The 26,197-nt window shown below is 40.2% G+C and overlaps 1 protein-coding gene across 2 annotated transcripts; it reads right to left on the bottom strand.

The window, feature by feature from the left end:
* Window positions 1–902: 902 nt before the first annotated feature.
* On the bottom strand, window positions 903–24,289 carry LOC135633617 (choline/ethanolaminephosphotransferase 1-like). 2 transcript variants are annotated; one of them, XM_065143288.1, is made up of 19 exons: window positions 23,888–24,274; window positions 23,290–23,429; window positions 22,714–22,729; window positions 15,289–15,447; window positions 11,917–11,994; window positions 11,468–11,543; window positions 11,361–11,383; window positions 11,178–11,278; window positions 9,127–9,221; window positions 8,916–8,984; window positions 5,055–5,124; window positions 4,225–4,288; window positions 4,112–4,152; window positions 3,937–4,021; window positions 2,255–2,317; window positions 1,998–2,056; window positions 1,846–1,898; window positions 1,407–1,479; window positions 903–1,314 (listed from the first exon to the last, which is right to left on the bottom strand). In XM_065143288.1, exons 2-19 carry the CDS (start codon window positions 23,424–23,426, stop codon window positions 1,293–1,295), a joined length of 1,284 nt encoding a protein of 427 aa, XP_064999360.1. In that variant the 5' UTR covers window positions 23,427–23,429; window positions 23,888–24,274; the 3' UTR covers window positions 903–1,292. The 2 variants fall into 2 exon arrangements, with proteins under 2 accessions (XP_064999360.1, XP_064999359.1); XM_065143287.1 differs by having other exon boundaries at window positions 4,112–4,288; window positions 23,888–24,289.
* Window positions 24,290–26,197: the final 1,908 nt, after the last annotated feature.

Below are 26,197 nucleotides of genomic sequence, written 5' to 3'. Positions count from 1 at the left end.
GCCCCTTTTCCCGGTTGGCACCGCATCGGGACGAGTTCATGACGAGCGAAAGCCCGGTCGCTTGTGTCCGGCCACGTAAGTCTTGCCGACTCACCCTGGCTTTCACGGGCGTCTGTTCGGGAGGAGATGAAACGTGGGATCTTTGTTTGGATCTAATTGGGTCCCGCGAGTTTCTGGTTTGGAGCTGTGGCGGGGCCCAGTGGGCTTGTTCGAGGTTTACCTTTGACGAATTTTGACGGCTTCCTCGCACAGTGGAGAGTGTGAATTGGGACGAAGTTTATTCATTGGATATATATATATATATATATGTATAGAAGAGAGCGTTCAAAGTTGAAAGAGTGTCGCTTTGGGCAAAGTTGTGATGGCATTTTCTTTTTCCTTTTTTTTTTTTTGTGGAAAGGAGGGAAAAGAAACAAGTTATGATGTCACTCAGAACCCCCTGCCCTCTTGCATTGATCACTACACAGCCCCTGACTTCCCCTCCAAACGAAAGCATCCTAGTTTTCAAAACAATTTGAACATAGCTTTTTGCAATACATCATCATCTCATACACGTAACCATCCGAGAAGACCGAACCGATGTTGCTCATGAAGAAGATCCGCATTGGAGGTCCGCGATATTTATCTAAAAGCATCATCATCTTTTTCTTATTTCGCAAATGGGGTTCTCGAGGAGATGAAGGATGCGATGGCTGTCCTAGTAAAACATATCAAGAGTTCGAGGGCGATAATGGTTATCCGAAGCCGGACTTGTTAGTCCTGGCTTACTCGATGCAGGGAGCTGATCAAATCAATCAACAATGAGGGACATGGCTGAGCAATAAGGGTGGCAGGAAATCAATTGGGTTTGCTCGTTTATACATGCCAGATAATATGAAAGTGAGCAGATCCAAGGAAGAAAATAGAGAAATAGGAAGGTTTTATTCAATAAAAGTTTTTTCACAACCAAAACATTTTCTTTGGAATTTATACGTCAATTATCCTCTTTCCAACTTTTGTAGTGGTCCTTCATGTATAACATGCATTCTCACAATTGGATAAATTGATAGTGATACAACAACCGATCAGCTACAGTCGATTCCTACAGAGGACCAAAATAATGACAACAATTTCTCATCTTATCTAACTAACGTGGCTTATCTTCTACACAGCATTCCCCACAAGCACTGATTTAATAGAGTGGGGAACCCATCTTATATGGCACACAGATTGAATGTCAGGTAGCCCTGCTTTCAGTAAAAAATTAATCAACAATAAAGACGTGCACTACGAACAGCACGTCAAAGTCTTTCTCAAGCTTCTTTCCTGGTTATCCTGTAGGTCAAACCAAAAACAGCACACCACATTCAAATCTTGCAGTTGAGTCACAAAATGTCAGCACATTAACAGCAGGAAAGTTTCCTAACCTGAAGCAGTAAATGCCCAGAGCAGTTGTTATCTCATGGATGACAGATGTAGCAAAATGCAAGTAAAGCCCCACTGTTTTGAATAAAATAGATTCGTGATGAAAAGCACCAGGGGACAAAAAAAAAGACCAATATGAAAAAGGGGTTCAGAAGTAAGAGTTGAACACAAATCTCATAATGTTTGAGCCAATCTTGCTCTTATGGAAGGGCATAACTTAATACTAAGAACATTCCAATTATATGCTAGTCGATCTTTAGCATGTGAAGGAAATATCAAGCCTTCTTTTATTATGCTGGATTAAGAAAAAGAGACTAACATTTTTTTACTACCCGAAATCAGAGGCATTTTTAGTTTTTTATTTGTTGAAACAAGCTTTCAGGAGTAACATAGAAAAGTCACTTCATAGCAGATAATCTCAAGATGGAAAAAACAAATTACCTGTGAACAAGCAATACACAACAAGAATGATATATTCATCAATGAGAGGAGCTCTGTAGAAAAAGAGAAAAACCGATAAGTAAATGAATTGAACTGCAGATTTTTTTTTTTTTTTTCCGCAGACATGTTTTTTATGTAAAGGCAAAACGTACCCATCATTGAGCCTAGCGGTGAGAGCATTTGCAATGGCAAGAGGAAGAAACAGTAGTGACTGTTAACAAAGATTTCTCAGTGAATATGTTCAAATGACACATCAATAAGAGTAAGCAAATAAGTATTGGCAACATCCTATCCACTCAGGTTTTAGAAATCCTAAGAGTGAAATGTGATTGATGATGTACTTAATAGAAAAATTGAGAACAAGAACCACAAGATGCACAGAACCACAGCTTCAGAGAGAGGTGGGTACCATGCACATCCCTGTCTTCAAACCCTTGGGTTCATCGCATAGGTGAGCAAGAATCATCCTCCCCTGTCAATAATTTCATAATTCTAGTAAAGAGAGGAAGCACACTATCATATTTCTAGAAGAAAAAGAGGTAAAAATTGTAAAATAGATTATCACAAACTTATTTATGGACATGGCACATATAGGCAACTAGCCATTTACACAAATGAGATTTTCCAAACATAAAACACAAAATAAAAGTGACACAATGAACATTCAATGCCTACAGAAGCCAAATTCTTCTATTACAAGGATCTGTAGTACCCTAAAGATCCATAAAGGTAATTATGTTAATGCTGCATGACACAATGGTCTTACTCATAAACTCAACTATTGCAACTCCATGATCACAACTCCCTTAATATGCTATAATTGTATAGTTATCATTACCAATTTCTGTCATTGTCATGATGTTTGATTATAAAACATGTCGTCCATTGTGAAAATGAATACAACAGAATCTCCTAGTAAGTGTCACCAAATTCTGTGATGAATGAAAGATTAACATAAATGGTTGCACAATAATAAATGCACATCATACTGTAAATGACAGGTCCATGTTGTATATTCAAAAGATGATTTGTATCGATATAATAAGCATTTGAAGTAAATCAATTGGCATGGACTGGTTTTGGTCCACAGATATGTTCTTTCCGTTTGCAAGAGGCAGGGCAGGAGCTGATGCTCAGCTCCAACTCTTCCCATGAATATGATGGTTATTAAAAAGTCTCAGACAATGCCTTCATATATTTCTGGTAGATAACTACCACACAGATAGCACACTCGTCTAAAGAGGTCTTAATCACTACTTTCTTCAGCTTGCTAAAATAAGCTCAAATTTCCTGTTTCTACCTTATATCATCTTAGCTCACTTTTGACTGATACTTCTGACCGACTACCCATCAAAAGAACTAGATCTTCCAGGAGAATAAATGCCCACAAATAAGATAACTACCATCTACATCGACAGTCTGCCTCACATATAAATAGCACAATCATTTTGGAATAAATTTCCCTGCTCCAATCAACCTTTCTTGACCATCGAACAATAATTGCTACATAGGTTGCAAGTCCATATTTAGGTCTGATAGAATTCAGTTTGGTGGCACAACGTTCTGCGAGCAACATGCTCTTGCAAACTTGATGTTGTATTCACATGCCCCTCAGCCCAAAGCAGCCTAGTGGTACTAAAATAACCACCCATGCTATATATAACAAAATGGGAAATGAAGAGACAAGTTGAAGGGGGGAGAATGGTTTGACAAACAGTAGTACCATCATCATAAAAAGAAGAATTCAACTTAATTACAAAAGCAAGATCCAAAGAAATTGTAGCTTTGTGGTATAAAATAGCTTGTCTTGAAAACAATTAAGCAAATAACTAAGATCCACAAGTTCCATCAGATTCCAGGCACATATCTATCTACTGCCCACTGTTGAACTAAGGAACCAGAAATATATCAAAGGTAAATGCTGTTTCCTTTGTCTGTGCCATGAAACCTTAGGCAGTCTAGGTTCCAACCATGTCTAAGATTTGAGCTTCACAATAGCGCTACCAAATAGTACACCAAGCACAAACACACAAATTCTTAAAGTAGATTGATCGCTCAACAGTTAGCAAGTTCAGTGGTTAGCAATCTTACCACAAGAAAACCAAATGCAAATCCTGTTCCAACTATAAGCAAATGTGGATGGTTGCACATAACATCTGAAGGAGATAAGTATGACCTGCACAGACAAAGATCTCTCTTAACAACATTTTACAAAATTACAGCTCGTGGAACAGTATCCAAATAGTTAGTTTCATTGTATTCAAACCAGATAAGAACTCCAGTCATCAGCACAACGAAAGGAAATATCTGGCAAGAACAAATTAGTTCATCAAAAAATCTTGATAATGTGAGATGGTGGAATTTGTAAATAGAAATTACCATTGCTAGCGCGAGCAACATGCTTCCTTTTCTTGCTTGGACAACCTTGCGGACATTGCTAATGCTGCAGAAATAACATACAATAAAATTTCAACCATTACCAAAAGAGACTGCAACTTGCCCCACCATACAATTTGCTGATAGGTTGGCTGAATTTTTTTTCAGTAACTATATATTTAAAATGGATATGCTACATAATCGATATATCACCAGTGTATACTCAAGAATCTCTTTAAAACCAATTAAGAATCTTACATTACATTCAAGCCAGAATATGCGGTGTGAATAAGTTAAATGATCCCAACTTGGGACATCAACATCAAAGAAAGGGTTAGTGGGTAATTAACAAAAATATAACATAATTTTCTGATTTGACAGAAACAAAATCAGATGTAATTACTATTATTAACTCTTGCTAGATAATTAGAGAAAATCTTTATAAGCTCAATCAAGCATGCATATCCATCAACAGGCATTGACTTGACATGTCACGTATCTGCAAAAAATGATTTTCGTCAACCAATGCTCCTTAATTTTGCTTCACTCCTTAACAACAGGAAAGCTACGCATCTGTTGCTCACTATGATCCAACAAGGACTTTTGTGAGCTCAAGAAACTGCTAAATTAAATTTCAAGCATAAATTTATTAATTTAATAGAAATTACTGAGCAATAACTATCTTAATGGTAAATTTAACAGCAAGATTGAGAAAGCATAAGTTATGAGAAAGCACATTTGTTTTTGGTTAGAACTAATTAGTATAATCACAACTAAAAGTACCAAAAATGTGTTTCTGGAAAATTATCATAAATCATGATAAAGAAGCTTACTTGGAGCTGATAGTTGGGAATACACCAAAAACAATCAAAATAAACAGCACAACTCCATAGGTTGGAATCTCTGAAAAAAAAATCAGGAAAAAGGTTCATTTATAGATAAGGATATGAAGATATGAGCAATTCATCATCAATGAACTGAAAAAGAACCAGTTAAAATGTTAAGTAATAAGTGAGAAAAGATATGTAGTTATCCAAGTACTGGAGGACCATCAAAATAAAAAAGATAAATACAATATACATGTCCCTAAAGTTGTGTGCAAAGCATACCCTCTTCGAAATGATTTGGTCCAAGCACTATTAGTTGCAGTGCAGTGAAGATACATACAGAAAAAGAAACTTCCCAATATATTTAGATCAGAAAATGAAAAGGAATTATATTTCATGGAATTTCAATGATGCTGGATATTACCAAGTCCAAGCCCAGACAAGGACACATCTGTCAGTTAAAATATAAATGCTTTGGCCAAACACTAGATATCTGACTAGACACTCGTATCTTAGCAGAGACAATTGAGACATTTCTTTTCTTTCCCTTTTTTCTTAGCTTTGGTTGCATGGCTTTTTCCGTATACCACAATATTGCCAAACTGGATTGAGGCGCCGTACTAGTCACTCTAATGATCAATAAGGAACCAATAAATAAAAGTAAATCCTTGGGCATTGGAAAATCAAATTGAGAAAAAAAAGCTATATAAAATTTTTCTTGGGCTTCATGATACAACAATTGCTGAAGATATGGAGACATAATGCTCTTCGCTTCTGATAAAAAATCAATTAGTACTAAAAGACATCTCTGAAGTCTTTATTGTTCTAATTGAGGGGCTCTTACAATTCTAGTGAGATAAGGATAATAAGTAGGATAACATTGAAAGCCAATATCTGGAATATGGATTGCAACAATTCTCCATGTCACTTGGAGATCCATTTTTTACTATACATCATATTATTTTCAATGGTTGTTGTAGAGATCATAGGAAACACCAGTTGAAAAGTCGCCTAAGGAACTCCTGTCTTTTTATCCAAGTCAAACTTAAATCCTGCAATCTGATTGTTGCATCTGCGTACAGTATGATAGTACTGCAAGCTGACCTTCAGTTCAACTGAAAACCAAATCATCACAGTACAACTCTGGATCCAGAACTTATTTTACATCAAATATCACCCGAAAAGCTCCTCGATATGAGTCTCCCATTTCCTACCATACAAGCTCATATCTAACTAAGAGCGGCCAGCAAATTAAATGGAACAAAATCTGAGTACCCAACAATACAGTTTTTATTATGGAGTGGACAGGGCTCAACCTCAATCCAAATCTTTTCTTTCCCTTTTTTCTTAGCTTTGGTTGCATTGCTTTTTCCGTATACCACAATATTGCCAAACTGGATTGAGGCGCCGTACTAGTTTCTCTAATGATCAATAAGAAACCAATAAATAAAAATAAATCCTTGGGCATTGGAAAATCAAATTGAGAAAACAAAGCTATATAAAATTGTTCTTAGGCTTCATGATACAACAATTGCTGAAGATATGGAGACAATGTTCTTTGCTTCTGATAAAAAATCAATTAGTACTAAAAGACATCTCTGAAGTCTTTATTGTTCTAATTGAGGGGCTCTTACAATTCTAGTGAGATAAGGATAATAAGTAGGATAACATTGATGGCCAATAGCTGGAATATGGATTGCAACAATTCTCCATGTTGCTAGGAGATCCATTTTTTACTATACATCATATTATTTTCAAAGGTTGTTGTAGAGATCATAGGAAACACCAGTTGAAATGTCGCCTAAGGAACTCCTGTCTTTTTATCCAAGTCAAACTTAAATCCTGCAATCTGATTGTTGCATCCATATACAGTATGATAGTATTGCAAGCTGACCTTCAGTTCAACTGAAAACCAAATCATCACAGTACAACTCTGGATCCAGAACTTATTTTACATCAAATATCACCTGAAAAGCTCCTCGATATGAGTCTCCCATTTCCTACAATACAAGCTCATATCTAACTAAGAGCGGCCAGAAAATTAAATGGAACAAAATCTGAGTACCCAACCATACAGTTTATTATGGAGTGGACAGGGCTCAACCTCAATCCAACTCAAGCCTAGACCAGACCAGCCAAGATCTTTTGGCTCTCATTGGGCTGCCACAGTAGTTCAGCTGTTACCTTACAGGCTGGACTTGTCCTGTATAAGGCCTGAAATGGGATTGGATACTTCACGATGCATGTTTACAGCTTATAGATAGTTCAGGCAGTAATGACAATGGATTTGGAAGGGAGAAGATTGGTATTTGGCTCTGAAAAGGATTCCTAAACAGAAAAAAAAAAAAAAGGTGGGGCAGCCCATAGATACAACTTAGCTCCACTAGTAAATGGCAGTCCATATATGTGTCACATAGCACCAAGAGGGCATGCTACTGGATTGTCTTCTCCTCTTTTATGAAAAAATTTAGTTCAATTAGTAGAACTTAATTGTTACTTGTTAGTTCATAACTTTGAAGGTTTCTTCTCTTCCTTGAACTAGAAAGAGTGTTAGTAAAAGGAACCATTCCTAACAGTTCTTCCGGATCCAGTTTGTACAACCTCTCTAAATGCTCATGTTCTTTAGTCCCTATTCAAGAGGGTTTCTTCAATTTGAAATAGAAGGTATATTCTACAACACAAAGACACATTTCACGTGCATATACAGTTCATAAGCCGAAACTTTTTTCTGAAGTGGCAATCGCAATAAACAATGTACCACTTTTCATGTTGTCCATAACAAGTTGAAGTCCATAAATCATGTGTGACGAACTAAACTTAAATTCCAAAGTTCAAACAAAGTCATAAGTGTATAAAATTCACATTCATGTTTCTGTCGCACTGTCAAGATCTAAAAGCTTCATCAAAGTATCATTTTTATGCTTGTACCGTTTCTAGGTACCTGCTCATCAAGGCACCTTAAAGATAATATCCACGTCAAATGTTTTAACTTTAAAGATATTTAAACATAATTGTATGCAAGTCTCTCATTAATCTGTAGTTCAAAAAACTAATCCAATCTTTTATAAACCTGATAGAGTTCACAGTCAAATATCCTTTAAGGATTGTACATGTTGACATGTGGCTTCCCAGATAAATATAACAATGTATTATAATCAACATGTCATTGAGACAACTATCATTGAGACAAGGAAATTTTGCTTGTCTCAATCAACTCTCAATGATACAATCAACTCTTTATCTGTCAACATGTCTCAATGATACTTTGATGATACAATCAACATGTCATTGGTACATTCTAATCCAATCAACTCTTTGCTAACATGAAATTTTGCTTGTCTCAATGATAGTTGTCCTTTGTACTAATATCCTAAATTCATACTCTCTCTCATATATGCTCTACAACAACACTAAGCACATAGGGAAAATAAACTTATCACCTACTTATAATGTACCAAGGATTAGAATTTTTTCCAAGGAAATGATCATCAATGACACATAATAGGAATTCTATTTTAATACTTTTATGAAACAGTGGCTACAAAAAAATGGTATACTAGGAATTCATTGTAGATTCAATACAAGGATACAGAAACATAAGTAATATAACATAAAAGAGTTATCCAATGTTTGGCTAACAATAGTCACAAGAAATACTTAAGAGAACAGCAGATTTATGAAGAATGATTAGTCACTAAGCAAATGAAGTCCATGGATGAAATAATATTACCATTTAATCACAACTGATGAAAAAAAAAGTGATGTAATGGAGTTATGAAAGTGATCCAACCACCCCGACCAATGGTTAATCACAAGGTATTTTACTAAAACCCAAAAGATGATATCAATAACTTATTCAAAACTTACCATGAGCAACTGGCATCCAACCCACGAGAGGGATTGATTTCCTGAAGTCCTGTGCCCACCACTCAGCACCTAAAAGAAGAAAACATTTTAGAAACATGGAGATCCGATTTCTTAAATAGTAGTTGGCCATCACACAAAAACCAAAAAAATGGAGGACAAATTAATTCTTCAGTTTAAATTACAGTACAAAATAAGCTTTAAATCCACATACCCCAAAAGAAGGTAAGCCAATGGGCAACGTATATCAACATGAGTCCCTCTGTAGGTCCATTAATTATTGGAAGAATAAGTGTATTTGTAAAGAAGCTGTATCAAAGACAAATGTGTTTCATTATATGCAAATAGAACTCTAAGAAGAAGGATCACATACAGAACTCAAGGCAACAACTAGTTCGCCAACTAGTTCGCCAATAAAGAACAAAGAGAAGAAAATGCCACCATAATACTGAATATCAGACCTAAGGTCAACAGTATCAACAGACAATTACTTACCATTGTGATTTGTCTGGCACGAGACAACCTCATCCTTAGGTGAAAAGGAAACCAAAAAAAGTTGTCTGTAACTCCTTACATATTGGGCCTTTATAGAGACATGCAAGTTTCGATTGTAGTGTCTATGCACTTTCAAAGTCATGAATTGTGGATATAGCCCTTCAATTTTTTCAGACTCCTAAAACCTCTATAACCTCCAACCAATCAAATAATACCATTCTACAGAATGATATCGATCAGATCTAAGAACTAAAGAATGATGCTCCTAGGTTGTTTCCAGCATCAATTACAGCAGCATAACAGTAAACCCTGTTTCAAAGATTAACAGGAAATATATACAAAAAGAAAGGAAGATGAGGGAGCAAGAGGAAGCTGAGAGCAAAGAAAGGTTTGTGGCATCTTTTCCTTCATCACATCACATGTACACAAAGGCCTATATCTACACCTTCTCAATCCTTCTTAAAACTATCCAGCTGAGACCCACCAACAGTTGTAATTGTAATAAGCAAAGATTTTAATTTCGAATAATACAACCCGTACCGGGTGATACGTACCAGTCCACCAGCAGGCCAGTACGTGGACCACCCGCTATCAGACAGTACCGTCGATTGGGGCTACTTCCACCCCGTCACCACCCTAAATCGATCGGCGACCATTGCCGCCCACTACCGGGTGGTATTAGCTGAGGGAGAGCCAAGGGAGAAGAAAGTAGAGGGAGAAGAGAAGGGAGAACTTGGAGATCCGACGCTGCTCTCTCTCGACGATCCCGATCCATCACCGCCCTCCCTCGTCGGACACTGCAGATGAGATGTCGCCTCCTCCTCGTCTGAGGCGACGAGGCCTCGGCGTCGTCGGTGACTTCTCCTCATCCGCGCGAGGAGAAGAAGCCTCAACGACATCGCGGGGAGAAGAACCAAGGCAACGAGGTGGCTACGTCGCCTCGTCACCCTTTTTTGCGCGAAGAGAAGGAAACCTAGATTTCTTCTCCCCATGCGGGCAGAAAAACCTAGATATATATATATATATATATATATATACACATAAATATTGAGCGGTACAACCTAGTGTACCGTATCATACCAAGCTACGCTCGAAACTCCGATACAGTACGAAATTACGATTCTTCTTTTTATTTTCCCTTTTTTCCTAAAAATGTGCACAAACAGCATGCTAAATCATACATTTCTAACAGCTCGTAATGGAACTAATAAAAAGCTTGTGTATGATTATGCCAATTCTAGGAACTGCAGAAGATCATAGTCATTGTAAATGCCTCTTGTAATAGGCACTGCACAGAATCCAGTTTATTAGCAAAAAAAGAAAAGCATCCAAATGCAATTGTACTGACATAAAGAAATTTACATATACCACAAGCATTAGGCGTCGTAGGCCTAAGCTATTGACTAACAGATGGGCACTCTTCTATTCAATTGCACCATGTTGTCCTACTAACCATCTGGGTATGGATATTGTGCCACGTTGCAATTTATGAAACATTATCATATTTCCATTCATCAAATAAGAGATAATGCATGCAATAACCAAAGTTGCCAAGCATTACCTAAGCAAAGATCAAAGTAGGTCGAAAAATGACCACATAGTACAAGATGACAGATTAGATATAGCCAACGATGAATGGTAGCACATTATGTTAAACACATCGGCCAAATCAAATGAAAAAATTACAGAGCAAAATGAACAATAAACAACAGTAAAGTTTCATCTATCAGAATGAATGTAGTATAATGTTGTTTAAGGAGAAGAACATACTGTTCCCATGTTGCAAAATAAAATGGGACAGCTGCAATTACCCAGAACCAGAAAGTAGCTCTTCCACACATGCCAGTGCTCCCAAAAGCTAAGGCTTCAAACTGATATGAGAAAGAGAGACAAGGTCATAAGTGAAACATCCAAAACATTAATCAACAGGAGAAGACAAGAAAAATGACATACAGCACATGTCAGAGCATCACAACCTGCAACGATAAAAAATTTAAGAGATCAAGATATAGCGATATAACATCAGATGGTAAGGTAACTACTAATGGGAAGAGATTTACCATGATCAAAAAGTTCTCCCAATGGACTAGAGGAATTGGTCCGCCTTGCTTGTTTACCATCCACTGCATCAAAAGTCTGGGCATGACAACATTAAAACATTTAGTATTAGTAAATTGGAAATAGATCCTACTTAACAAAAGCTGCACCATCAAACATATTTTGCAATACAAGTTAGTTTTTAATCAAAGCTAACGACATGCCAGGTTTTCAATTTTACATCTCTCTCTCTCTCTCCCTCAAACCCCAAAAACAATCCCTTCCCACACACCACACGCCCCCCCCCCCCCCCCCTCTCCTCTTCTTTCTTCTTCATTTCCCCCCTCCTCCTAAGGACAAAAACATAATTCAAGATTCATCTGCATGATCATTTTCTTTTCATCCCTGTTCCATTTCTTTCTTTTACATAGCAATGGATTATTTTCTAAATCTACTAGGTCTTTGAACAAACCTGATATAAGAAGAGAAGCAATCCATGTGCAAGGTGAACCCATCTTGGTGGGGCAGTGTCCAAATGGGGTGAATATATCTGTGAAAGAATAGGCCAAGTCAGACTGTAGTTATCGAATATGAAAATTAAAATATGACAAAGTAAATGCATCTTGCAGTTAAATGCATATTAACATTCATTAAAACAACAAAGAGGCATCTTTTATACAAGACAAGTGGCTAGTTGAGGTAGGCATGAGATAGTCATTGGTAGCTTTCTTCATCATAAAAGAAAGCAACTAAAAAAAAACAGTCTTTGTTAGATGCTGCTCAAGGTTAAGCGCACAAAAAAATTTTCAAAAAGAAAGGTTTGAGCTAGTCTTCAGTTGCATTGTCCAAAACCATTCCAAAGATTAAATAATTTCTCATAACATTGGAGGCAAGAAACTAGGTAAGTAAAATCAAGGATTTGAATCTCGAATCGTACCGCCTAGGATGGGTGGTACGTACCAGTCTGCCAGCTGACCGGCATACAGACCACCCACAACCAAGCAGTGTCAGCTGGTGGATAGGATGAGGACGACAAGGAAGACGAGGCTGCAACGCTCGTTGGATGGAGAAGGCATGATGGAGAAGAGAGTTGGAGGTGATGGGACACGAAGAAGCGCTCCGTCGGGCAGAACACGATAGGGGGAGGGTCCTCGCTTCGTCGGGCAGTACACTGTAGGGGGTGGGTCCTTGCTCCATCGAGCGAAACGTGGTACGGGGTGAAGGGATCGTGGATGCTGTGGTCGGGGAGGTCACGGTCGACGACGAAGGAAGGGATTCTGGCCCAAGTTGGACTGCTGCTTCCCCTTCTCGCTCTCGCCGTCATCTTGGTCTTGTTCCTCACATTCACTAAGGGCGGTAGCGGCGGGGGAGCGGGAGATGAGCTCGCCCTGGGCTGAATCCCCGCCAAATACGGCTGCCACGGGAGCATTATGAAGTGCCTTGCAGGGGATGACTTTGAGCTGTGGACAGAGGCAACTTGTTGCATCCTTGCCCGCTCCGCCATCACCCTCTTTCCGTCTCTCGAGATGGAAAGGGGATGATGGTTTCTTCTTCTTATAAGAAGAAACCATCCTTGCCCACTCCGCCGGATGGTTTCTTCTTCTTTTAAGAAGAAACCATCTTGCATGCGGCACGGGCGAGGATGGTTTCTTTCTCTTTTAAGAAGAAACCATCTCGCATGCGGAGCGGGTGAGGATGGTTTCTTCTTAAAAGAAGGGCGTACCGCTTAGTATGCCGGTATGAAACGAAATTAAAAACCTTGAGTAAAATCATTTTCTCATACTTAAGTTGTAATGCTGGTTATGCTGGTCGGATACATAGCTATGAAACAGTTCACCAGACACATCGGTGTGTGCCAATACAGAAGCATAAGTGCATATTGGATAGTTTATGCTTGCCGCATGGTTGAATGGCAGAAGAGAATTGACATATTTTGCAGGATCCTCACAAGTAGGCTGGTAACCAGAACATAGCATGGTAATTCTTGAGCATTACCCAAGGCAATCCATGGTAGCAAAAGACTGTCCACCATGTGACTCATTTAAGATGGAATCAGTGCATCAGTTATCGCAATACATATAACACTGTTATAACTAAATTTTGCCAGACAACAAAAGCTGTGACTGTGTCAATGAAAATAGCAACCTAACACAATAACACTTAAATAATTACAAAGCCACAAGGGAGAGAGAAGAAACAAAATCCTGAAATGTCAAAAGACTTGAGGTGATTGAGAGAATATCCACTGAGAGAGACCAATAGTAATTGCATGAAATATATACCAAATTACATAAGAGAAATTTTGCCAGTTCTATGCACATACACCTTATACTTTGCATGAAGACTTGAGGAAAGCCAATCCAGCCTTGTTAAATATTGTCCCAACTCTCCCAAGAACACACTATTACATGCCACTTTTCTTATTTATGGCACAGAGTTAGTTGCAGACCAGTAAGTCCACATCAACGAATGTGCCTCGATGAATGGGCAGATCTGCAGGACCACAATCTTTTTTCTTTGTTATTGCAATTTTGATTGGAATATACCTTTCATACAAGTTGTGTTTAAGCTCAACTTAATTAATTGCCTCTTCAATACCTTCCATCTAGTGATACAAAGAAGCATTAACTACATATCTTTTCACATATTGAGTATAGCTAAAAGAGAAAATTGGCTTCCAAGAGTAAAGTTGTCACTCATTTAATTCAAAGATTATTTGTCCTTTCTCTCATATCTTTTGATTATAGCTAAAGGAGAAAATTGGCTTCTAAGAGTTAAGCTATTACTCATTTAATTCAAAAATTATATACTCTCTCTGAGGGAACTGATCCCCCACCTACAGAATTACCATGGTTGAATGTTTGAGCCCATCCTCCAAAATGATTAAATCTAAAAACTCTTCAAGAAGAAGAGACAACCAATAGGCCAAGGCCTGGTTGGTCATTATTCACAACTTCCACTCAGATATAAATCCATGCCATCAAAATATTTTCTTTGTCAATGTGGTAATTCCCCACAGTTTGTAAAGAAAAATATGTAATTAAATTAATGTTTTCTTTTTTCCTAACAGGACTTTTTAAGAACATTTATTAGCTAGTTTCAAATTGACAGTAACACAAACAAAATATATTTCCAATGCTATAAAGTGAAAATCATGCAGCTGGAAGGCTACAGTAATATGCAGCCACCTCACGTGGATATGGTTTTAGTGAGAAAGGTAAGAGTCTATCTTCAAATAAGTATCTTTTCCACTCAGTTGAGTCCCACTCCAGCCTATCATTGTGGTTCAGATAAAATGATGTATCAAATTTTCAAATGAACAGTAACTTCATATCTGAAGGTTGAACTCGCTCAAACTTAATCTCTTTCCTTCTCCTTTTAGTTATTGTTCCTTCCATGGCTTTTATCCATCCATCCCATTGCCTAGTTAAACCCTAGACATGATGATCAATCAAACAAGCAATTAAGGCAGCAGACAGCATGCTATTACAAAAACATGCCCTCACCATTGCCTCTGGAACCCTATCCCTGAAAGGTAGGGATATAGCAGTTTATATCAAAACTTTTGACACAATTGAGCCAAAAGAATCTCAATTATAGCCCTTACAAATCAAACCTTATCTAAGAGTGATAACAAGTTTAGCCCAGTACACTATCTCCAAGGTGTGTTTAGGAAGGACCAACGTCAGAGGACCATTAAACACATACCTAAGAAAATGACAGCACAACTAAGATTAAGCATACAAAATATGGCTTCCTTAATCTATAACTTAAGCACATATATAGAAGAAGAGATGGTTACACACAAAAATAATCAGATAGAAGGGTTGTTGGAACTACTTACATAGCCAAGAACTGCAGATGTAACTAAGAACATAAGCCCCATAAGTGTAATCTGGAAATCACATAAATGAGATGACTGCTCCTTCAGCAAAGATGATTTGGCTATAGAAGAAGTGCAGAAAAAAGAAGCAACACTGGTGGGGTTCTTACCAAGTTTGGCCTGCAAAAGCATCTCACATGTGAGGATGAAGAAGTAGAGAAGTAGAAAACATCAATAGAGATCCGATGTAGAGTACAACTTGCAACCAAAGATAGAAGAACTTTTACACTATTACTATATGGATGTGTTTATATGTAAACACACACACATTGAAGTGTATACATATGAGGATTTACAGATGGAACAAAATAAAATGAAATATTAGAAGACAAGCTCACAAATTAGAAGACATACAAAAATCACTTCAGCCATAAGTACCAGATGGGGAAAACAAAGGTTATATATCTATGGCAAACCCCAATATAGATCAAATTCTTATTGCTTGACTTCAAAACTACACCTGCACCAAAAACATTTACTGTTTGATTATACTATGAGCTAGTGCAGAAATTTTGACCAAAGTCCTGTTTGATGTAAACAAGTGTGTTCTACTTTCTTATCTTTGGTAAGGGAAGAATACTCAACTGTGATATCTTGAACTACGCTTGTCGAATGTCACCATTACTCACAATCTAACCCAAGGTTCTAAATATCGTACTGTCACGGACAAAATTGTAAATGGGGTGTTCGACGTAATACTTATGTATGTTCGTGTCTTTTGATTTGTTCATGCTTTGCACAGTATGTAAAGGGCTGGCAATAGGCTTAGCAGCCCCATTTTCTTTCAGTCTATAGTAGACCATTTTGGATCCTTTATTGTATGATCGTTCAGAGCTTGTGAAGTCCGTTTGTAATTTGCATTGGTTATGAAGTGTTTCCTGAAATGATTGCTTGTGGATCCCGAGTGAAGCGCTTACTCTAACCCGTTTTCTCTTTTGTAGGTCCTAAGAGACCATAGGAGGTTCGAGAAGGTTGACCTTTACGAACGGACATGCAAGGGTGCCGCACGACTTAGGAAAAACCACCTAAGTCCGTGACAGATGATATCAGAGCGGGACAAGCACTCATAGAAACACTTGGCATGCAAACGTGGGGGACCTAGCGGGGCTGCGTTGGGGGCAATCAGCACGCATGACCGTTTGGGAGAAAACGGACATGGAGATGTAGGGAAAAGAAGTCGCTGAGAGAAGCGGACATCTGATATTGGCATTCAGAGGAATGGCCAACCCTTCGCGCAAGAGGCACCACGAGGACAAGCAAGCTGGAAAGAATGCGTAGTGCACAAAGGTTGGGATAGCTGAGTTTGAGCTACGGCTCAACGTTGGCAACCATGCTTGATGGTGCTCAGCGTATGAGCTACGGCTAAAGGCAAGCGAGACGCTTGGTAAAGGATGAGATCATGTAAGGTGGAATGGGTTGTTCAGCGACCGAAAGAGTTGTGCAAAGCTCACAGAGGTAAGGGGAATTGCTAACTCGAAGAATTCAGTACTCATGCAAACGATTGTAAGCGAACGATGGAGTCTTCGTGGCCATCCCAAGACGACCGAAACTCGACGCCCTGGAGCTTTGAAACTTTCTCTTCAACATGAGAATGATACGTCCATAGGAGGCTAAAGTGTGCAGCAAGTTCAGCATTTTGCTAGGCCTTGAGGGGTGCAGCGGAGGCTATATTGACATGGAGTCATAATCTAGCAAGTACGTTTGTGGGAGGCAGAACAATGCACAGTTTGTTCAACAAGGCGGAGTAGTCCAAGGGGATGGTGGTCTCCGAAACTTTCAGAGAGAAGGAAGCGAAGAAAGAAGTTGCTCCAACGGGACAAATATCCAGGAGGGATACGTCCCGGCTCTCCAGCCAACGGGACAAATATCCAAGAGGGATAAGTCTCAGCTCTCTAAAGGGAGAACCATGTGCAACGGACCGCACATGTTGCTCCAACGGGACATATCCAGGAGGGATAAGTCCCAGCTCTCCAAAGAGAGAACCATGCAAGGTAGGCAATACCGAATGATACCGCCCGGTACGGGCGGTACGTACCGGTCCAACGACATACCGGTACGCGGATCGCCCGCTATCGGGTGGAACAAAATAATAATAATAAAATTATATATATATATATATATATATATTAGAAAAAGGCAACGTCGCCGAGGCGATGCGACATTGCCTTTTTCAGCGACGTCGCCTTTTAAATTTTATATATATATATATATATATATATATATATATATATATATATATATATATATATATATATACCGTTCGGTATATCGCTCGGTATACAGTTTCGTACCGTACCGAGCGAACGTCGAAACTCCGGTACGATACGAAATTGCAGACCTTGGAACCATATGCAACGGATCGTACATGTTACTCCAACAAGACACATATCCAGGAGGGATAAGTCCCGGCTCTCCAGAGTGTCACGGACAAACTTCTAAACAGGATGATTGATGTAATGCTAATGTATGTCCGTGTCTTTTGGTATGTTCATGCTTTGTACAGCATGTAGAGGGACGGCGGAAGGCTTAATAGTCCCATTTTAATTAGGTTGGTGGCCGCTTTCGTATGTTTGCTTGTGGATCCCGATTGAGGCGTTCTCTCTAACTCGTTCTCTCTTTTGTTGGTCCTAAGGGACAATGGGAGGCTTCAAGGAGAATGACCTTTGCGGACGGACACGCAAGGATGCCGCACGACTTAGGCAAAACCAGCTAAGTCCGTGACATATGGTATCATAGCGGGACAAGCACTCATAGAAACACTTAGCATGCAAACGTGGGGGACCTAGCAGGGCTGCGTTGAGGGCAGTCAACACACGCGCGACCGTTTGGGGGAAAACGAGCATGGAGATGTAGGGAAAAGGAGTCGCTCGGAGGAGCGGGCATCTAACATTGGCATTCAGAGGAATAGCCAACCCTTTGTGCAAGAGGCACCACGAGAACAGGCAAGCTTGGAAGAATGCGAAGCGCACAAAGGTTGGGATGGCTGAGTTTGAGCTACGGCTCAACGTTGACAACTATACTTGATGGTGCTCAAGACAAGCGAAGCGCTTGGTAAAGGATGAGACCATGCAAGGTGGGATGAGTTGTTCAGTGACCAAAAGAGTTGTGCAAAGTTCACAGAGATGAGGGGAATTGCTAACTCAAAGAATTCGGTACTCATGCATGGGCTTGTATACGGACGATGGAATGTTCGCGGCCATCCCATGGCGACCGAAACTCGGCGCCATGGAGCATTGAAACTTTCTCTTCGGCATATGAAGGATACGTCCATAGGAGGCTGAAGGGTGCAACTAGTTCAGCATGTTGCTAGGCCTTGAGGGGTGCAGCGGGGGCTGTATTGACGTGGAGTCGCAATCTAGCAAGTGCGTTTGCAGGAGGCAGAACAATGCATAGTTTGTTCAGCAGATCGGAGTAGTCCAAGGGAATGGTGGTCTCCGAAACGAAGAGAGATGTTACTCCAACGGGACAGCTATCCAGGATGGATAAGTCCTGGCTCTCCAGAGGGAGAATCATGTGGGACGGACCTCACATGTTGAGGAGTACATCAACAAACAATAATTCCACGAAGCTCAATGGACTGAGCAAGCGGCGAGGAGTCGTCGTATGATCTCGCTCGAGAGAATGCATTGATGGATGCATTGCGAGATCAAGTGAGGGAGCGACCCAAAGCAACTCAAATGAAGGCACACTTGGAGTCGATATGGAGATCGAACTCAAGGGAGGGCTGACCCGTGGAATAGTGGGCGCGAGGGCCACCATCGACTCAATGCAAAAACGAGGAGCGGAGCAACTTGGGTGTAACTTGATGAAGTACCCAAGCCGCATGAAAGGAGCCAGCATAAAAGTTGGAACATGGAGCAGAGGCACAGTGCTTTCCTTAGACAGAGGTCAAGGACATAAACTCTTGCAGAGGCAAGAGTAGGATCATGTTGTTCCATGGGTCCTTCATTCTAACGGAGTTGACTCATCTTGCATGATGCCAAAGATGAAGGGAGCTTCTAGGCACATGCACCTTATCTCGGAAAAGCATTTGATGGAGGAACTAAGGCGACTCAATTTACGGAGGCGAAGTTGGGTTCAGAAGGCCTTAGCACGAGGCAAGAGGACGCAGAGGCGGGTACTCTTGAAGAATATACCATAGTGTTGCAAATCAAGTTGCTGGGCAAGAAGCGGTGCGCAGCGGAGATTGTGCTGGTAGGAGCAGAGGTCCAAGATCCAGACAATGGGGCACTAATTGCAGCGAAGTCGGGGGACTTCGGGAGCTACTAGGCGACGGACTGTCCTAGAGTGGTGCTTCATCTAGGTGTGACCCAAGAGTGGGTGGATAAAGGTCGATTGCCAAAGGAGTGAACAAAATCGAAGGTGGAAGAGACCCTACGATGTATTGGCAGAGGCCACACATGAAAGGTTCACAATTCGAGTTCATCCCACAAGGATCAGAATGCAATAGAGATGTCACCAGGAGGCGACATGGTGCAACGGATCGTGGTGGAACAGTTCATGGCAATGCGATACACACGACATAATCCCGTGAGGGACTAGATCATACGGAGGTATGATCGGGAGCTACTGGAAGCTCCACTTCGGGGAACAACACGACGGCAAGAAGGGCTATGGATTCAAGGAGTGAAGGCCATGGTACCGTAGAGGCGGGTCTTCCGTGCGTGCATCAAATTTTGCATCGGATGAAAACCTTGGTCATCAGCATATGGGGGCTGGGTTCCACCAAAGGAAAAAGTTCGAATGCAAGTACCAGTGAGTCCCATAGGAGGGGCGTGATCATACAGAGGTATGATCGAAGCAACTGGAGAGTTGGACTGCTCCAGAGCTCATATTCGCTTAAGAGAGCCCGACAAGTCAGAGGACAAGGTCGAGTAAGTGAACGTTGCTACCAAGGAAGCTAAGGAGAACAGAATCGATGCAAATCCTATAATGCGATGGCAGAGGCCATGCATGGGAGTTGCAGTCTGTCTTTCCATCGACCAGAGGGAGCTACTTGGAGAACACAGGGGGTCGAAAGGGGCGAGGAAGCGACGACGAGTCCAGAGGGACTTAGCTACCCAAAATCAAGCATCAGTTAGAATCGAGGTGGACTCGGAGGAGTGCCACAGAGGCATATCTACTGATTGGGAAGAAAAGGGATGTAGATGCGAGGCGACGGAGAGTAGTGCCATGGGCATGGCAGCGCCATGGTACCGCAGAGGCGGGACTTCCGTAAAAGTCATTGATCCCTTGCTCTCATGGAGGGAGAGCGCTTGGTCATGAAAGGGGCCGAGGAGGTGGAGCATGCAGAGGCAAACTCCAAGTACCGAGACAAGGCTGAAGGGTAGAGGCCAAGGAACTTTGTAAGACCGGTGTCAACGAGCTTCTCATCAAGATAGCTGAAATTGGAGGACTTCAGGTCGATGCGAGAGTGCATGATCAAGGAACGAAGCAGGCAGTACACGATTCTGTACCTTTGCTACTCAACGGAGTAGGCGGCTGGGTTGATGGAGAAGACGATATAATCCCAAAGACGACCAACACTATTAGAGACTTACTCCAAGTTGGGGTGAAAACTTCCTGCATTCCAGAAGTTCGATGGCATTGAGAAGGTGAATCACAGTAGCTAACTCAACGCAAGGAGTGCAAACACTTCGAGTGCTCCAAAAGTGTGAGCAAAGAGCGAGCGAAGGCTAGTAACCAGCTCGATGCATGGAGTACAACCCTCGAGGAGGCAAGCGAAGTCAAATAACCTTTGTCTTCTCAACTCTTAAGAGAATGGGCAAAATCGAGTACCCTAATTCTCTTATCTATCCAGCAGAGGAGCTCTCCATATGTTCAAAGACACTTCGAAAAAACCAAATGGAAGACAATAGTTGTTAAATCCTCACCAATGGTGATCAATGCTACTGAGAGTAGATTATCCGCTTCATTTCCTAACAGAATATCAATCGAGAGCGGAAGTGATGCGAACCTACTTGGAAATGATAACTAAGTGAAAGAAGAGTCGATGGGCAAATTTTATGGAAGAAGGACCCAAAAGCTTCAAAAATTTGCGAGGCAATGCTCGTTAAAGCTCCAACAGGCATCCACCCAGTTCAAGCGGCATGAGGCATTTGAGAGACTAGCGCATACTAAGGATGGTCTTTTCCTTCATATGAAGGATCCACAAGAACCAACAGGGATCAACCCAACTTAGCCAACCCCACAATAGAGTCAGAGTCATTGGCGAGTTGAAGAAGCATGGCGGATTAAAAGTTCGACTACTCAAAAACAGCAGCGGAGAGCAACTGGGAGCCAAGAGGCGCATTGCAGTTGGAGCAGAAGATTGAAGACTTAGCAAAGGCAAGGAGTTGCAACGTCGAAGGAATAAGGGGGAGAATGTCACGAACAAAATTGTAAATGGGGTGTTCGACGTAATGCTTATGTATGTCTGTGTCTTTTGGTTTGTTCATGCTTTGCACAGCATGTAAAGGGCTAACAATAGACTTAGCAGCCTCATTTTCTTTCGATCTGTAGTGGACCATTTTGGATCCTTTGTTGTGTGACCGTTCAGAGCTTATGAAGTCTATTTGTAATTTGCATTAGTTAATAAGTGTTTCCTAAAATGATTGCTTGCGGATCCCGAGTAAGTCGCTTTCTCTAACTCGTTTTCTCTTTTGTAGATCCTAAGGGCTAAGGGACCATAGAAGGTTTCGGGGAGGCTGACCTTTGCAGACGGACACGCAAGGGTGCCGCACGACTCAGGCAAAACCAGCTAAGTTCGTGACAGTACCATACCGGTGTATCGATCAGCTGTCGGTATAATATGTGCCAAGCTATACCGAGCGTACTGACACACAATACAACACTAAGGTGTACCGATGTACTACCCATACCGGTCTATCAGACCAGCACGTACCACCCGTACCGAGAGGTATGGTACGATATTGCAAATCATGATCTAACCTGAATAGAGACCAATGTCATCACCCTAAGTGAACTTGATATCTTGAACTCTTGTTAGGTAACTTATTCACTGTAGTTGATGCATGCAGCTAAATGAAAAACTAAAATTGGATGACCTAGAACTAGCCCCATGCTGATATCACATTTTAATCTCTCAGTTGACATACTTTCCAGTGTTCATAAAGCATGCCAAATCATATCAGAGATTACAAGGGAAAAGCAGAAGGGTACAGGAGTTAGCAATCAAATTCAGTTAAATTGGTTTACCCTTACATGCTCTACATAAGCCAACCCAAGTATCAACCTACTTTATAAGGCATTACGAGATCCAACCACTACATTTCACAATAGATAAATTTCATCAACTAAGCAGAAACTAAATAGATGTTTCTGCAGGGTAAACAAAGGATACTCTACAGATCAGATGAAAATTTAGCACTAATTTCCCCCAAAAACCTTCCACATAAGACATCTGAAAAAGAAAATAGGTTAATAATTAACATATTAGTTAAAAGAAAAGATTTCACATATAAGACATCAGAAAAGGAAAATAGGTTACTAATTGACATATTATTTCAAAGAAAAGATTTCACACATCAGGATTCCCCAAAGCCATTAGACCATCCCAACCACAAGTCATATTACCTAACAAACAACTACTTACTTTAATGTGTGTGTGTGTAGACATGTCTCAGTGTCTCTTTATTTCATAAGCTCTCATATGGGATTCTTTTGAATGTCTGGTACCCGACACCCTGTCCAAGTAACACTATCGACAACAGTGATAATAAATTCCATGCAATGAACGTATGTCAAACTTCAAGATTCAGGTGCCGTATTGAAGTACTCTAAGTTAGTTTTCTCCGAAAGCATGTATATCATGCAAAATAACATAAATAATAGTGCAATATTCACAGCCTGGCTAATAACCAAGTAGGTACATCAGTCGATCAAAAAAATATTGATGATAAAAAAAGACTGATAGAAAACCCAGAAAAAAAAATACTTCCATATACCACCGAGAGAACTTACGGCATCCAAAGAGGGAAAAGGGCAACGCAGCGACTCCAAAACGGCTGCAAGACATACTTAGCAAGAAGCGATTTGTCCACACCACTATACTTGTATTTGTGAAGCGTCGCTACCCCATGGTGTCCAATGTATCCCATCTCCTGCCCAACCAGAACAAAGGAGCAGTTCATTAATTTCCTTTTTTTTCTTTTCTTTTGGTTATTTTACCAAATCACCACCTAACAAAAAGATTCAATCTACATCAACAAAGCCAAGACCCAAGAAACCGGAAGCAAAAGCTAGATTCAATCCACATCAAGAAACCAAGACCTAAGAAACCGGAAGCAAAAGCTAGATTCAATCCACATCAAGAGACCAAGACCCAAGACACCGGAAGCAATAACTAGATGCGATCCACATCAATAGAACCGAGACCCCAGAAGCCGGAAGCAATAGCTAGATTCAATCGACATCAAGAAAACCGAGCCCCAAGAAACCGGAAGCAATAGCTCCCACCATAAACAAAGCAAGAAAATAGATCGAATCACGGACAGATCGCGATCAAGAAAAACAAATCCAAGAGCAGATCTAGAGGGGAATCGGGTGGAGGGTTCCATACCTTTGGGTTTGGCAGGGCGAGTGTGTGCAGAGGAGGGAGGAGAGGGCAGCTCGCTTCGTTGGCGCGGCACCCTAGACAAGGAAAGATCGATGTGGGTTGGTAATGGGGCGAATCAAACGGCCAAATTCTTTTGGCTCGTCGTTACAAGGTTCACCAGTCGGCCTATTCGCGGAACGAGTTACACGGGCGGGCACGGTTCAGCGACGGCAAATCCGCGGCCTAAGCGTGGATCAGTACAATCGAGCACCTGGGGAGGTCAATCAGTCCGGTTCGACACGCAAGACGATGTTCGCTTTCACGACGGTCCGACGCGGTTCAGCAGAAATCGGCCAATAGACGGGTCAGGAAGAACCATTTGGCCAGCCGAGGTTTGTTCTTGTCCAACCTTTACAAAATGTGCACCGTTTCCGTTGATGCTTACTCGTTTGTCATAGGTGGAAAAGGAGCGCCGACCTTTATAAATGCAGTCACACGGTTGATTCGTTGTTATCAAGACGTAGTCGGGCCTTTTTAGCTGGACTCTATACTTTTTATTCTCATAAAAAACAGTAGATTCCGATGGGATGCTGGAGAAATAGAATAGAAAGGTGACTCGAGTCCAAAACTAACTCGACTGAGGCTCTTGTTGTAAAAACCCAATTTACCTAAACGTGAGAGGAACCTAAACGAAATTACTATCATGAACTTGAGCATTTTGGACTATCAATCAATAATCATGATAAATAATAAAAACGAAAACCTAATAATGGGTCAAGTAGGACCACATGAACTGAAGACTGAGATCACCAATAAGCAATAAGCTATGGAGAAAAAACTAGTTATCAAGCAAAGTTCAAATCCAGTTAATACAAATCTTGATCTTCTACCCTCCAGTGTCATCGAACAGTAATGAATTAACTAAATGATGAGCAATACAAAGACCTATGGTCCGATTCTAGTACCTTGGATAGAATGAATACTGGTTGGTAAGTGTTGGTCCAGCTGGTGCTGAAACTTTAGTTCAAAGTTCAAACAATGAACAACAACTAAAGCGTCTGCACATGTGTACGAAATTAAAAAGCTGTAGCAAGAAAGAGGAAATAAGTTGATTCCAGAAAACTAATTTTAAAGTTAACCAAATGAATTAAATAGAAAATGCTTAGGCTCAAGTTTGAAGCTAATCTTTTCTATACTCAATGAGAAAAAAACACCATCTGAAAAAGGCAGTTAATTCAATAAACATTAGCCGTCCTTGTTAATTGTTGTTCTACATCCCACTGACACTTTGTAGCACTCCAGGAATTTTCTTATCCAACACAAAGAGTAGGTTGTTTCAAGAGAGATAATGAAACTTCAAGACGACCAAGATATGATCGTGAGGAAGAATCGTCAGGAAATATACTTGATCAAGAAAATGGTTGATTACGTTAACCTAACTAAATCTACCCCATTATCATATCTAAAAACTTTCAGAAACGAGTGACAGTAAATTAAACCTAGAATGCAACATAACTTTTATTGAAAGATTTGCTATTTTAAAATAGACCTCTACATAAAAGGCTACATGTGTAACACAATCCATGAACCTAATTCAAGTAGCACTTCTGCAATATAAATAAATTAAAATAAAAACTGAACCAGCTATGTGGAGTAATAAGACAGCAAAAAACACAACCCAATGGTTGTAAGCACCAACAAATGAGAAATGTCACACAAAATTGGACTTTCTTAATCACAGTATATATAATTCGAGCTCAATTAAACATAAAGAAATTTCCCACAAACCATAGAAACTGAAAACTCAGTTCCAAGACTGAGTTAGCAAAAGTTAGTTTGTTGTTGATTACTTTCATATTACATTAATGCTTGTTAGCAAAGGAATTTAAAGTTTTTCACATTTTCAGTCACTAACTTTGCGGTTGATTCCACAACTCTTATCTGAGTTATTAGAAATCTTTCAAGATGAATTTCCATAAAAGATACTACTTTCATGATCATTAATATACCATTGGCCAGAAATTAGATACGGTTGTCAAACGACAACTATCACAACCAAGACAGAAATGGCTAAAGAAGTTTTTTCAATAATCATTTATTATAATTGTTAAGATGATTATGACAATTTTCTGATAGCCTTCATTCATTTTCTCTGGCTTACTGCTTCCTAATAATATGGCATGACATAGCTGCTATTTGTACCTATCCTCATTTAACAATATGGTCACTATCCTCATTTATCAAGAGCAGAATGCCCAAACAACCAACTTATCTAAATCGGAAGATGGAAAAAAACATATCATGATATAACTAAATAAATATTCTAAACACATC

This window comes from Musa acuminata, chromosome BXJ3-3 (assembly GCF_036884655.1).
Source record: "Musa acuminata AAA Group cultivar baxijiao chromosome BXJ3-3, Cavendish_Baxijiao_AAA, whole genome shotgun sequence".
Classification (NCBI taxonomy): domain Eukaryota; kingdom Viridiplantae; phylum Streptophyta; class Magnoliopsida; order Zingiberales; family Musaceae; genus Musa; species Musa acuminata.
The sequence above is the reverse complement of the archived record's forward strand: the minus strand, read 5'-3'. Positions and strand labels throughout refer to the sequence as shown.